The sequence below is a fragment of the Pelobates fuscus genome, chromosome 1 (assembly GCF_036172605.1).
Source record: "Pelobates fuscus isolate aPelFus1 chromosome 1, aPelFus1.pri, whole genome shotgun sequence".
In the NCBI taxonomy this organism is placed as follows: Eukaryota; Metazoa; Chordata; class Amphibia; order Anura; family Pelobatidae; genus Pelobates; species Pelobates fuscus.
This window is the reverse complement of record NC_086317.1, coordinates 420706584-420720315: the sequence shown is the minus strand read 5'-3', so window position 1 is coordinate 420720315 and position 13732 is coordinate 420706584. Positions and strand designations below refer to the sequence as shown.

The window sequence follows — 13732 nt, the reverse complement described above, 5'->3', positions numbered from 1 at the left end:
TTTAATGTAAAGGATCCCTCAGTATTCTCTGTAAGTTCTTTTTAAGTCTGTACATTTCCTCTCACTAGTAAAATCTAACCAGTGTGGCACACATCATTAAATCATTTAATCATTTTAACATGCAGACAGACTTTCCATAATATCTCTTTGTATTGATCCAGAAGGCGAGCAAAACCACTATTAGAGCTTTTTGTCAATTTAATCTAAAATATGGAGTCTTGTCCCTTGATCACGTAAGAGGCAGTCTTATTAACCCCTGTACAAACACTCCCTAAAGTCTTCATCCAAACACAGGTTCAACATGTCATGAGAGAACAGGGAGAATGTATTCATAATTCAAGTGACCTTGAAAGACCTGACACATTTCTGGAATCAGCTTAGTCTTTTTTTTTTTTTTATATTGTTTGATTTGTACGATCTAGTTTTGCAAGCAATTTCCTTTTTAGATTCCAGATTTCTAAACCCCATAAGCTGCAGTGTAACAGCAGAATATTAATAATGTGCCGTTTGTTCCCTTGAATTGATTGTAAGGTAAGCTCTGAAAACCTTTTAAAACATTTAAATTTATTGAACACATGAAAACACGAGGCAAGGGCATTTAATTCATGTAACTTCTATTTATTTACAGTAGCAATATAGCAGCATCATGTCACATTTCATTTTTCAATAAATATGAAAAATCCTTAAAATAATTTGCAGAATTATCACACACAAAAAAAACATATTAAAGTGTACCTGACATGCCAGTCACTAAAAGTTTAAATTAAAAAAGCATTAGATTTCATTTATACCTTGTGCTATATTTTAATACATTTAATGTAATACTTTTTTAAAAATACACCCCCCCCCCCACCTGTCAATCAATTCTCTGCATTTGGATCTGTATTCCAATGGAAGAGCGAACCGAAATCAAATATTAAGTGACAGATAAGAACTCGATAACCTCTAGGTGGGTGTCTTGCTCCCTACCGCTGTGCTTCTCCCCCAGCAAATATTTCTCATATTTTCATGAGGAGCATAATCTGTTCTGACATCGATGTGCTGACAGTGAAGCAAACAAGTCATTGTCATCAGAAATAATTGTCCTGTTTAGAGAAGTGTCCTCAACTAGGTCCGATCCTTACACAGAATGGAGGCAGCAGAGTGCAAGAGTGTATAACACCCACGGACCCTTTTGGAAAGGCAGTAGTAGAGAGAGGGTGGAGAAAGAAAGTAATGCTATGACAGCTGCCAAAACCAAGAAATATATCATGGCCTAGAGTGCCAGCCAGGTTCACTTTAATAATGTAAGGCATCTCTATAAACAAGTTAGGCCTTTTAATCTCTGAGCCCTTGATAATACAGTAAAATATTACTTAATACAATAATAAAGAATTCCTTATATTGAAGAACAAGTTCTGTGTAGTAATCAAGAAATAATTATGAATCCTTCTCCAACAATAATAAATAAGGCATGCTTTGTATAATCTAGAATAGGCAACAAAGCTCCCAGCATGCATAGCCACATATATTAGCATATCGTATACTGCCATGTACGATGTTGGGTTTTGACATACATCTAAATATATGTTTAATAGTGCTATAACCAAATTAACCATTTGAGTTTCAGAAGTGAACATTAATTCCTAAAATTGTTCTGTGATTAACATTTAAATCATCGGCCACCCAGCAGCTGACTTATAATATAAAATGTCAAACATCAATCACAGGGCTTTAGTGTTTCTTATATATGCAGCATGCACAACACAGCACAACATTATATCTCTATATACAGTAGCAATAAGATTTTTCCAACAGAAACCTTTATACCAATGCCATATTTATATTTAATTTAGGCCTCAATTTAATATTTTGGATAACTTTTCAAATAATGTAATAGTTTTCCATAATCTTTACAAACATTATTAAAAAAAAAAAAAAAATTATAATATCAATATATAGATATATCTCAATATATATCTCTCTCTCTATTAATTAATGAAGTCCTAGTGTGCTCCCTTTATTGCTTTTTCTATATATATATATATATATATATCTAAATATATTAAAACATATAAAAATATTATATTTTTTCATATAGTAAATCATTAAAAAAGTTTATCCAAATTTTTTTCAAAATTTCTAAATTATGTCTCCAATAATATTAAATTGATACCTTAATGAGCAGCACATAGTCTGAATGGAATGAAACCGTCTACTGACTTATTTAATATTTTGAAAAAAGCTTTTTAAATGATTCAAATATGTTTGTACAAACGTTTTTTTTAAAAAAAATATCTTCGCAGTAAAATAAAAAATTATTTATATATAAAAAAAACAATATATTAAAAAAATCTAAATATTAAAATGTTTTTCAAAATATTGATTCATTTGAAAAGCTTATCCAACAATTAGGCTGAGGCCTACAGATGAAATCAAAGTGGGGGAACTCTTTATCACTGCAGCTAAATAGGGACGTGTGCTTAGCTGTGCACAGGTTCTAGATAAGTAGGTGCAGACAATATTATCCTCAGAATGATATTTAAAAATCTTAATTAAAAAGATTAGGGTAAAAATAACATTTTACTCTACAGATAACTCAGTGTATACTGAGATAGTCATGATTTTTTTCTTAAAAAATATAAATTAATCCAGACTCATAGAAAAGTGCCCATTGCAATCTAACTAACATAGGGACAATTTAGCCCTAAACACCAGGCTCAACCCGTGCGCATGCCCCTGAATGCATAGTGCAGTTGGGCTATTTAATGAGTGTTGATAATATCCCCTTAAGTACATAGCTTCAAAAGTAAAAGGCCTGAATGATAGAAGATTTCCACGATTTGTCCTTAAGGTTTTAAGCACGGGTTGGGGCTGTACTTTGAAGGGTACGAACTGTAAGGTTAAATATTATAAAAGCCTAAAACCTACATATCCTTCACATAAATAAACTGTACGCCAGCAGCGCCCAACATTTAGTCTTTTTCACTGTTTTGATACTCTGATATCTGCAGTCCTTTTATTTGATTCCTAAAATCGTTGGCTTCTCACAATGTTGTTTAATTTTTTTCTTTGTTATTTGGGTGACTGTAGAGAGAATTAAGCTCCACTGATTGCTTTCGTTTCTCTTCCCTTTCATTTTCTTCAGCAATTTCCCCCTGCAGGATATCCAGTCTCTCGCTAAGGCTGAGATCGTAAGGTACAAAAACATAATTATAAAGCAGACATGCTAGGACTGCACCTGAAATTGGGCCAACCCAGAATATCTGTTGATAAAATAGAAAGACATATTTTTTTAAGTTGCGATGCAGTGTACTTTTATTATCAACCATTTATCACCTTGTCCCTTTAAATGGAAACTGTCATTAAAATTTTATATACAGTAATTATATTCATGCTCATTCACAATAGTGTAATTATATTTTCTGCTTCATATCATCATACAATTTAATGATGCTTTGTGTTTTTATTACTGTATTTTTAGAATTCATTTCTAATTTTACCTATGAGTAAGAGTATAATTCATTATTCTTTTGTTACTTAAAGGGACACTCCAGGATATAGTCCTTTTTGTGTTCATTCTGTTTAGTGCATCTTATAAATGACATATTAAAGATATGCTAATCAATAAATTTAATAATAAACACAAAAATATTTTCACAATTGAAGTGCCAGCATTTTCTGTCAACTCCAAGGTTTTTGCAAGTTTTGTGATGAGCTCTCACCAGACCAGGAAGTGACCGAGTTATTATTATGCTTACTTAACTTTCTTAAGGACTGCTAACCTTATTCTATAAGCACTTCTTTATAAGCACACTAAGTGTTTATGTGAGTTGTAGTTGCAGTATAGTTATCAGCACTCTATTTCAGAGAGTTTAAGCAACACTCCATTAAAAATTCAATACATTAGTAGAATTATCCCAAATAAAACAAGCATGCAACTAGTTTTGCATGTTTTCATTGGGGTGTATAAAATCTTGTCTTGCAATAGTTGCAGATCTAATATCTGCAGCTACTGCAAATCCTCCCCTTCTTCCCTTGTACAGACTTTCTGTAGATGTCAAATCACAGACTTCTCAGTGAGCTGCATTACAGCTTGTTGAGAAGTCTTTGCAAGTCAGGTGCTAGGACATTTGGCTGGCTCTTGAGTTTGCTCCACAGGGCTAAACTACGAAGAAGCAGCACAATTGGCTGTTGTGGAGGTGTGACAGGGTTCATTTATAAAAGTCACTCTTCAAACATAAAGAAGGCTAAAGATTTTTGTGCAATTGGAGGGTTCTTGTAAGCATGATCGGTCATAGCATCATCTACAAAAGTCTTTTAAGAGTAAAACTGTTTTTGAGTGTATGTATATATATATTAATAAATGTGATTCCCTACTCCTTGAGCATTAAGGTGGTAAATGTTTTTACAGTGATTGAAAAACTGAAGTTAAATCACACATATGCATTACATAATAAACTGAATTACATGAACTTAAATTGAATTTGAAAGTTTTTTTAGGATGAATTGTCCCCCTAAGTATGTTAGACTTTGTTACATTGCAATCCATATTTTAAGTTCTCATCTCAACTCATTTTTCAAGACCATTAATTTAAATGACAATTACAAAGAGCAAGAGCATAGGCCTGTAAGATTTGTAGACCCGACTTCCCAAAATGCTTAGCCTGAGTAAAGAATGACTGAATAACTTGACAAGTGTAGTTCACAAATATCCAAAGTGCCAAGGTTAGCATAGACTCTCTACCTTTAATCCCTTTATTTAATTAAAAAAGCAAAACAAAAAGCAGTCTGTTTGCTCTATAAGAATTTGTTCCATACCAAGTCATGAGGAACACTGTACATTTACAGGAACAAATATTGTTTGAATTATGGCACTGTAGAGTACAGTGCCTTCTATTGAAGACATGCCAAAGAACTGTACATTTTGTCTCTAAAGTGTGTTAGTCTGGCATCTAAGTGACCTATTCACAAGCATTAAACACACCTATTTTTTTTCATTCTAACACATTTGGAACAGTTTGTGTCCTGAAAGCGCATTAGAATGAAATGTTATGATGTATCAGTTGATAGAGTTTGTGTATTATCGGGGTGTATGTGTTGTGAGCACTGGAAATTAATATGTTTTAATTGCAAACCCATCTACGAAGTCACAGTTTAAAAGCTATGGTATCTGCCAGGCCTAAACATTACTTGCCACAGCAAGCTCGAAGGATCAAAGGCATACTCACCAAGGGTGAATTTTTACTCGCTAATGGCTAGTGAGCAGTTGGAAATTTGGAGCCACGTGCTAAATGTAACTTTTGTAGCTACAGCTAAATTGCAGAGGTATGTTGGAGAAGTATATCAGTATGTCATATTAATATGCCAGTATGTGGATAAATGTATAGCTGCATTCTAATAACTACTAAGGTGAAGAAGGAAGGGTTCTTACCAAGTGAGTACGCCATAGAGATTTTTTATAGGCTGCAACAGAAGCCTGCAGTGCCTTGTATATTGTATTTTCTTGGTGTAACTAAACTTAAAGAGAACATATAGTCTTATAAAAATAACTGTTTTTTAGGGGACTGTAGGTTTCCTTCTACTTTTGTCAACACTCCCCACCCCCCCTTTCCTCAATAAAAGTTTAAAAAAGATTACACAACACCTTTCCAGTGCTAGGACACATCTGAAGCAGTCTCTAGCTCCTCCTTTGTTGATGTCAGCACCCGCTTTCTCCTCCAATCCACTGCTTCATAGACAAGCAATGGCTTGGAATTCGGCATGGGTGGCCAAATGCTGTGTTCCTCTAATCAAATTCTGTTATTAATAGCATTTGATTTCAGGATTGCGTTTCAGGAGGAAGCACCTCTAGTGGTTCAGGAAGAAAGTCACTAGAGGTGAATTGAACCAAGCAATGTAAATACTAGGTCTGTCTGGAAAAAGTCCAGTAATTGTTAATATAACGAGAACGGTTTGTGCAACATTGGTGTAACCTGGCAGCCAAGGAGTGTGGACTGGAATGCGTATGCAGACTACTTCACTGTACTAACCAGTGGGGGCACTAGATGCGATTGAGTGAGCATGTGTACTGCATGGCTGTTGATTTCAAAATGAGTGAGTGAGCAGATCTGCATCAAATTTTGCATTTTCTGCGGAAACTATTTGGGTGATTAAAATGGCTTTCGGGGATAATGCAATGAGTGCAGTGCAAATAAAAGTATGGCACAAATGCTTCAAAGATGGTTGAGAATCTCTTGAAAGATTCTGGCTTTTCCCAAAACTAAGAACACCTTTGAAAAGGAAGATATTTCAGGCCGTGGAGGAGACTCAGGTAAATACGACGAGGTAGCTGATGGCCATTCCAACAAAAGATTTTGCAAAGTGTTTTGAACAGTGGAAGAGAACTGTGTGAGATCCCATGGTGCATACTCTGAAGGGGACTGAGCCATGATTGTCCTATGTACAATGTTTCTTGTATCTTGTATCTTCTTCAATAAATGTCTCTATTGCATAACTGGATACTTTCCGGAGAGACCTCGTATTGCAGTCTCTACTAAACTGCAATGTTTTACATTGCTGGGTTAAAATTACATCCATGACAAAATGATCCATTGAGTTGAAGTGGTGTGGGTGACTTTAGTGGCCCTTTAAGTGTATGTGAACATACATGCCTTTCTCCATACTGACATTATTTTTTAATTATGGCATTACATTCGGCATTGTGGAATAAGTTGGTGCTAAATAAATGTTAATATTAATAATAATAATAATCTGACTTTTGCCCTCTCCATTTTACCGAGACTGCTCTTATTAAAGTTACAAATTACCTAATCACAGCCAAACCCAAAGGACACTACTCCATACTAATTCTTCTTGACCTCTCTGCTGCCTTTAACACTGTTAATCATGGCCTCCTTCTCCTATATCTACAATCTCTTGGTCTCTGTGGCCTCACCTTTGCACCTTATGTCCAGTCTGTTGCTAAAACCTGTTGATTCCAACTTAAAAAACATATGCCCCTTTCTTACGCAATAATAATAATATAATAATAAGGAGCTTGTTCATGCTCTAGTAATCTTTCACATTGATTACTGTAATTATCTCCTAATTGGCCTCTCCAGAAGCTGTACTGCCCCCCCTACAATCTGTGGTGAATGCTGCTGCCAGGCTGATCTTTCTCTCCTGTCGCTCCTCTCACACTGGCTTCCTGTCCCCTACAGATGTCAATTCAAAATACTTACCCTTACCTATATAGCTCTAACCAACTCTAGCCCCTCTAACATTTCCTCACTGATTCATAGGTATGTCACCTCTTGGTCTCTCCGCTCTACTGGTGACCTTTTCCTGTCTGCTGCTCGCACCCTTAGTGCAAATTCATGCCTGCAAGACTTCTCACGGGCAGCTCCTTTCCTTTGGAACAAACTGCTTACCCCTGTCAGACTCTCCCCTAGTCTTCAATCATTTAAGAAGTCCCTCAAAACCCATCTTTTCAGGAATGCTTATGGCCTCCAAGAGTAACTTCTATCTCTCAAACTTTCCTCTCACTCTCTCCTATAGGACCACACTCCACTCTCACCTCCAGTTCTGCTACTTTCCCACCATGTCTATTTGCTGTCTCTCTCAATACCCTTCCTATTGTGTTTTTATACCACACCTCCTCTAGACTGTAAGTTTGTTTGAGCAGGGTCCTCACCTACCTATTGTTCCTGTTACATTTTGTTATTGTCTCATTTGGTAAATTCCCCTTTTATTGTGAAGCGCTGCGTAATAAGCTGGCGCTATATAAATACCAATAATAATAATAATAATAATCTGTTTGCTATATATGACAATAAGTGGATTCTGCTTCAATGTTAAAAGTTCAGACCCTGTTTAAATATTGATAAGATAAGATATAACATGAGCGTTTCTGTGAGGAATTAATGAATAGTTGAGTAATTCCAACTATATCTCATGTTTCAATTAAAAACAACTTGATAATGAAGATAATGAAGAAGTTACTTAGGTACTCAACTAAAAAATAAAAAAAACATTCTTTGTGGTAAAAACCTACACAGAACTGACCTCAACTATGTCTCTGTTGGACTAGCATGCACATTTATACTGTTTATATGTACATTGTATATAAGAACTGTTTCATTAAAAAAATACAATTTAAAATTGTTACTCAGATATTGGAGACTGACATTCTTTTCTAAATATCATCATATATCAAATTCTTACCCAGTGATCATGAAAGTTTCCTGTAATCAGTGCAGGAGCAAAGGATCTTGCAGGGTTCATTGAGCAGCCAGTATAATAGATCTATGAATAATAATTAAACAGTTAACACATAATATGCGTACTTAAGAAGAGAATTTAAAATGCTTCCTTATTTACATGTAACAACATGTGCACGTGTCAGTTTTTTAAATTTTGGTAGTCATGCACTGTTTAACATAGGACATTCCTTCTTTCAAAACGTAGCATTTCTTCTCTTAACATGTGACTTCTTTTAATATATATATATATATATATATATATAAAAAAAAATATATATATATATATATAATTTGGTATCTCTAAAACAAATCTAATTTCATTCAATAAGGAATCGCTAATATTTTGGTAACATTTGATCACCAGTAAACAGCCACATGGTTTGCCTCCGTTTAGTACAATCAGGCCTGGCCTATATATTGGGCAAACTGGGCAACTGGCAGGTGGGATGCAATGGGGGCACCAAAAAGATGTCCTCAGGCAGCCCATGAAGGGCCAACGCTACCCAAGCACTGGCTCAGAGAGATCACTCTACTGCTCACATCAAGGGCCAACGCTACCCAAGCACTGTTTCAAAGAGATCACTCTACTGCTCAGAGCTCAACCAGGCACTCTAATACATGGGGGCAGAGTGATTGTTGTCTACACCTATGCTACAGTAAGTGCAGATCATGTGTATTGCTTCTGCAAGCATATTAGAGCATTGCCATGTTACTGTCAGCAGCTCAGCCCACTACATGCTCTACCCACTGAACCACCAGGGATCATTTCCCCATCCATGGTTCAAGGTACACAAGAGGTCATTCATAATGTGTATTATTTCAGTACCTACCAATTTTGCACACATTCTTCATCCTCTATCATCACTCACACAGACACTACAGCTCGTATGTCCCTTTCACACATATCACAGCCTTCAACCCCTCACAATATAGCCTGTATCTCTCCAAACACACAACAGCTCTTATCCCTACATACAATGTACAGTCAATATTCCTCTTCCACTTACACTAAAGCTCTATATCTGTGACATTATCATCAACTGACATGTTAGTTTTAACCATGCTACTTACCCCAAGTAGATGTCCCAGTACAACTGAAAGTCCAATGGATATGGCTGGAGAACCCACATTGTCAGTTCTGCGGCTGTCCGTCGAGGCAAAGATGCAGAGAACCAGTTGTAATGTAAGGAAGATCTCAATGGCAAGAGCTTGTCCAGAGCTTGTTCCATTACTTGGCTGTGGAATATTACTTACAGTATAATAAATGTATTATTTTATAACTTTTATTTTATAACATTATATATAAAAAGCAAAACCCAATAACTATAATATATAACTATAAACTTTTCAGAAAGAAGCACTTTTTTGTGAAGCTTCTTTGTGTGTTTTTGCGACAGAATATTTAAGTCACAAATCCCTGCTGCACATTGTAAAAATAAATAAATCACACAATAATGGGATCTCAAAAGGGTAAATAATACAAACTGCGGAGGATAGCATGAGAAAAGGTTTAAGAGGCTAGTTATTATTGTGATGGAAGAAATATGCTTCACCTATGAACTTCATTCAGGGATGCATAAGCAGCATTGAAATCACATAACTGGCAATAGTACATTGAAAGAAAAAAATAATTGTCAATGGAAATGTTTTATCATCAAGTTCAGTGGAAAGGATTCATTTTGTAATCTGTATATAAAACTTACCTGATTGATGCCAAAACCTCCTCTGATTTCAGCTGGAGAAAATTCATACAGCAAACCTGCCCCCACCACACCTCCTATCAGCTGGGCAATGATATAAAACAGGGCTTGTGCGAAGGAAATGTGAGCCCCTAAAACCATGGCTATTGTCACCGCTGGGTTGAGGTGAGCCCCACTTATGTGTCCCATTGTCTGGACAAGAGTACCTATTCCCAAGCCAAAAGTGAATGCTATCTGCAGGACGGTTGGAAGGCTTGAAGGCCATTCCAGAGTTGACCCTAAGCCAAGAAAAACAAACACTAGGGTTCCAATCAGCTCCGCTAGGAAAGCCTTCAGATTGAATCCATTCCATAATTCTTTGATCATGATGAGCCTAACCTACAAGGGTAAATAAATTAAATGCACATATAAAAATGCTAATGTTTTGTTGATGTTCCGTACTGATGTTTATGCGATGGTGAATGTATGTTTAATACTGGTGAAGGATTTATATCGCTTTGGGAGGCAGGAACAATGCCAGATCATTGCAGAAAGAGGTGTGGCTCTACTACCACTCAGAAACAGTGGAAAATTTACTAATGATGATGTAAACTCCCAGATGTTCTTTAGCTAAAGCTAATGCGATGACTAGGAGTGACCCGACCTGCTAATTGGGATTAGTTTTAGGTATAGCAGTGAGGAAATAACTGGCTCAGATGATCCAGATGAGGTGTGTGGAGGCTGTTTTAAAAAAAAATCTGACAAAATTGCAATTTCCAGATAAATAATGATGTAATTTAGATAAAAATAATCTAGATGGAAAAAATATATAATTTCTAGACAAATAATAAAATATAATGTCTATCTTAAAAGATATTTTGGATGACACAACATGTAATTAACTTTGTCCCCTTCAGGACGGAGTCAATAATACACGTTCTGATCAAAACAAAATGTAAACAAAAACTGGAATTTATATATATATATATATATAACCATTTTATTTTATTTTAAACATGTTTAATAATATTTGTATTACTCTTCCCATCAGCAGGGGGACTGTCTGACAGCACAGACAGTCCCCCTGCTGGCAGATCCACAGCCAGCTATAGGGGGCCATGTGATCGCTCTTTGAGAGCGATCACATGGCCCCCGGGGTCTGATTTGCTGGGGGAGGGCTGCCTGGGCTGTCAGGCAGCCCTCCAGAAAAGGATTGTGGCGGAGGTGAGTACCTCCGAGCTCCTGGGGCTGCAAGCCGTTACGGCGTTCTATGCCGCTGCAACGGCTTTAGAGGCCATTTAATGCGGGACGGCATAGAACGCCGTAACGGCGTTAAGGGGTTAATCTTATATAGAAAACTCAAGGTGATAAAAAGTCTCAAGCCAGTGAAGTTCAGAGCATTCTGCTGATGTGAATCTATACGATAGCTTGGCCCCATATGGTATGGAAATGTTTCTTCTTGTACCATGTTAAAATGGCTTTGTTTTGTGCTTGGGACAACTGCCCTCTTGAAAGGTGAAATATATTTTAAGTACATTTTTTGGATAGAAAAAAAAATAGTTTTCCCACATTTAGTATAATTTTGAATTTTAAACAAGATGCCTGTTCATAAGACACATCCTTACCACATAAAACCCATTTAAAAATGCTTTTTCCCCCCCAGCTATTAGTCTCAGTCTCAGTCTCACAGTAGGTCCAGCGCATGCATGATGGTTGCTAATGAAAAATCTTTTGCCGGTGTCTCTAGTGCTGGCTAGGGAGTATAGAGATGTGACGTCACTCCATTCCGATACCGTCATGCTGGCAACAAGATTTGCCCTTCTTGAGGATGCGTTTCAAGCAGGGTAAGTCAAAGAAGATTTCGGGAGGAGTGCATACATAAGAAGTAACACTCACGGAGCGGAAAAGTGAGTCAATCTTTACAATTTACATTGAATACACCACGTATCTTTGTGATAGAGTGTATTTAATGTATTTGAGAGAGATTTTAGTTAAGTTAATTTTTCATGACAGGTTCACTTTAAAATGGTGATTTCGTAAAATTACTAACTTTTGAGTAAGAAACTTCTCAGTGTGACTATATTATGTATTGAGATGTCTGGGCACGGGGAGGCTTAAGAAAGGCTCTGAATGGAGCTGAAACTGCCTTTTTTTCAATAAGAATCCGCCTTTTGAGTGCATGGGCATCTTTCTGTTTTATACACAATTTTAAATATAAAGCACACTATTTTCACACACATCTACATTTCATAGTAAACAGATTATTTACACATTGCTGTTTAGTATACATATGGGGTGGGGGTGTAAGATGATGTTTGCGTGTGTATATTTATATACTGCATTACAACATTTGTAGTTAATTAACATATACGGAGATGATATAATCATCATAATAAAGTAGCCTTGTTATAGTTAGAATATAATAGTGTGGTTTCAAAATACATAATCATGTTGATGAACTCTTTGGTTACTGTCTAATGCATAATGCCATAATTATAATAATATGAATGAAATATAGAAGAAACAGACTTAAAAGAGATACTGCACCCACTTTTAAGCTCGGCGTAACAGAAGTGACCTTTTACATTAATATAAAAATTGTGCACATATTACTATGTTCCCTACTGTTGTGAATGTCATTGAAAAGCATGTGGAATGCCTTTGGGGTACCACATACGCGTTGTTATATCTTTATGCACTACAAAAATAAAGAATTTAAAAAAAAAAAAAAAAAAAAAAAAAAAAGAGATACTGCAATTGCTGTAGCAACTAAAGCTTATTGCAGTGATTATGGTGCTAGGGAGCTATGTGTACATGCCAGTTTTTTTTTAAACTATGTATGACAAAAATGTATATGTTCCAAGTGCTAAAAAGCCTGCCCCTTAATTTGTGACATTATAGTGAGGATATCTGCTTTTGTCATTCTGTGTACAGATGTTTGTATTGCATGCAGTGAGCAGATCAGACGTGCTTACTGTGTTGAATTGCTGGCACCAAAAGGTCTTCCTGAACTTGACAGCAACTGAATGGGGCCACAGATGGTCATCACAGTCAAATAATCCTAAGCTCTTGTGTGTCCTTTCTCAGGGTCTTATGCCTTATAATTATAATGTTGCCTTATTTAACACATTTAACCTAAAGAGATTGAGATTTTTTTAATAATAATTATTGTATAGCTATTTGTTTCACAGTCTCCACTTAAACTCCAGTGCCCTCTTCACCTACTGTTCTCATAAACATGTTTTGTTAGAACTCATTATTTGTCTTGTTTTGCCTATTGTACAGTGCAGCAGAATATGCTGGCTGTATTTAAATAATCATGATTATAACGTCTAACGCATGTCATCTCCTGGGTTTAACCTACTTGAATGTAAGCCCAAAAGATGCCAGAACGTGCTGCGGTTTCTTAAAATTGTCTACCAATAAAGGTGGTGTGATCTGGTATGGATATAGGAATTCAAGATGGATTGCACCCAGGCTACAGTTTTTAAAGAACATTGGAAAGAGTTGCCAAAGTTGTCTGAACACAGTTGTAGGAGGTCTGTCCGGAAAGTATCCAGTCATGTAATAGGAAAATTAGAGACAATTATTGAGGAAGATACAAGAAACATTGTACACAGGATAATGGCGCCTCAGCCCCCTTCAAAGTAGCCACCTTGGGACCTCACACAGTTCTTCCAGTGTCTCTTCCACTGTTCAAAACACTCTCCAATATCCTTTGTTGGAATCGCCATCATCTGCTTAGTCGTATTACCCGGTCCGCAATAGCTTTCCTTTCAAAGGTGATTTTAGTTTTGAGAAAAGCCAGAAGTGTTGCAAAGCGCCAAATCT

General features: G+C 36.2%; 1 protein-coding gene across 1 annotated transcript; it reads right to left on the bottom strand.

The window, feature by feature from the left end:
- Positions 1–3038: 3038 nt before the first annotated feature.
- Positions 3039–10288, bottom strand: LOC134600934 (aquaporin-2-like). The gene is made up of 4 exons (XM_063445324.1): positions 9926–10288; positions 9294–9458; positions 8185–8265; positions 3039–3245 (listed from the first exon to the last, which is right to left on the bottom strand). The coding sequence occupies exons 1-4, from the start codon at positions 10286–10288 to the stop codon at positions 3039–3041; spliced, it is 816 nt and encodes a 271-aa protein (XP_063301394.1).
- Positions 10289–13732: the final 3444 nt, after the last annotated feature.

Bases quoted from the DNA above. Each gene is read 5' to 3' on its own strand.
- LOC134600934 (XM_063445324.1), bottom strand. From the start codon at position 10,288: ATGATCAAAGAATTATGGAATGGATTCAATCTGAAGGCTTTCCTAGCG. The intron at 8,266-9,293 runs GTAAGTAGCATG...TATTATTCATAG, and splicing joins TACTGGGACATCTACTTGGG to ATCTATTATACTGGCTGCTC. The intron at 3,246-8,184 runs GTAAGAATTTGA...TTTTATCAACAG, and splicing joins GAAACTTTCATGATCACTGG to ATATTCTGGGTTGGCCCAAT.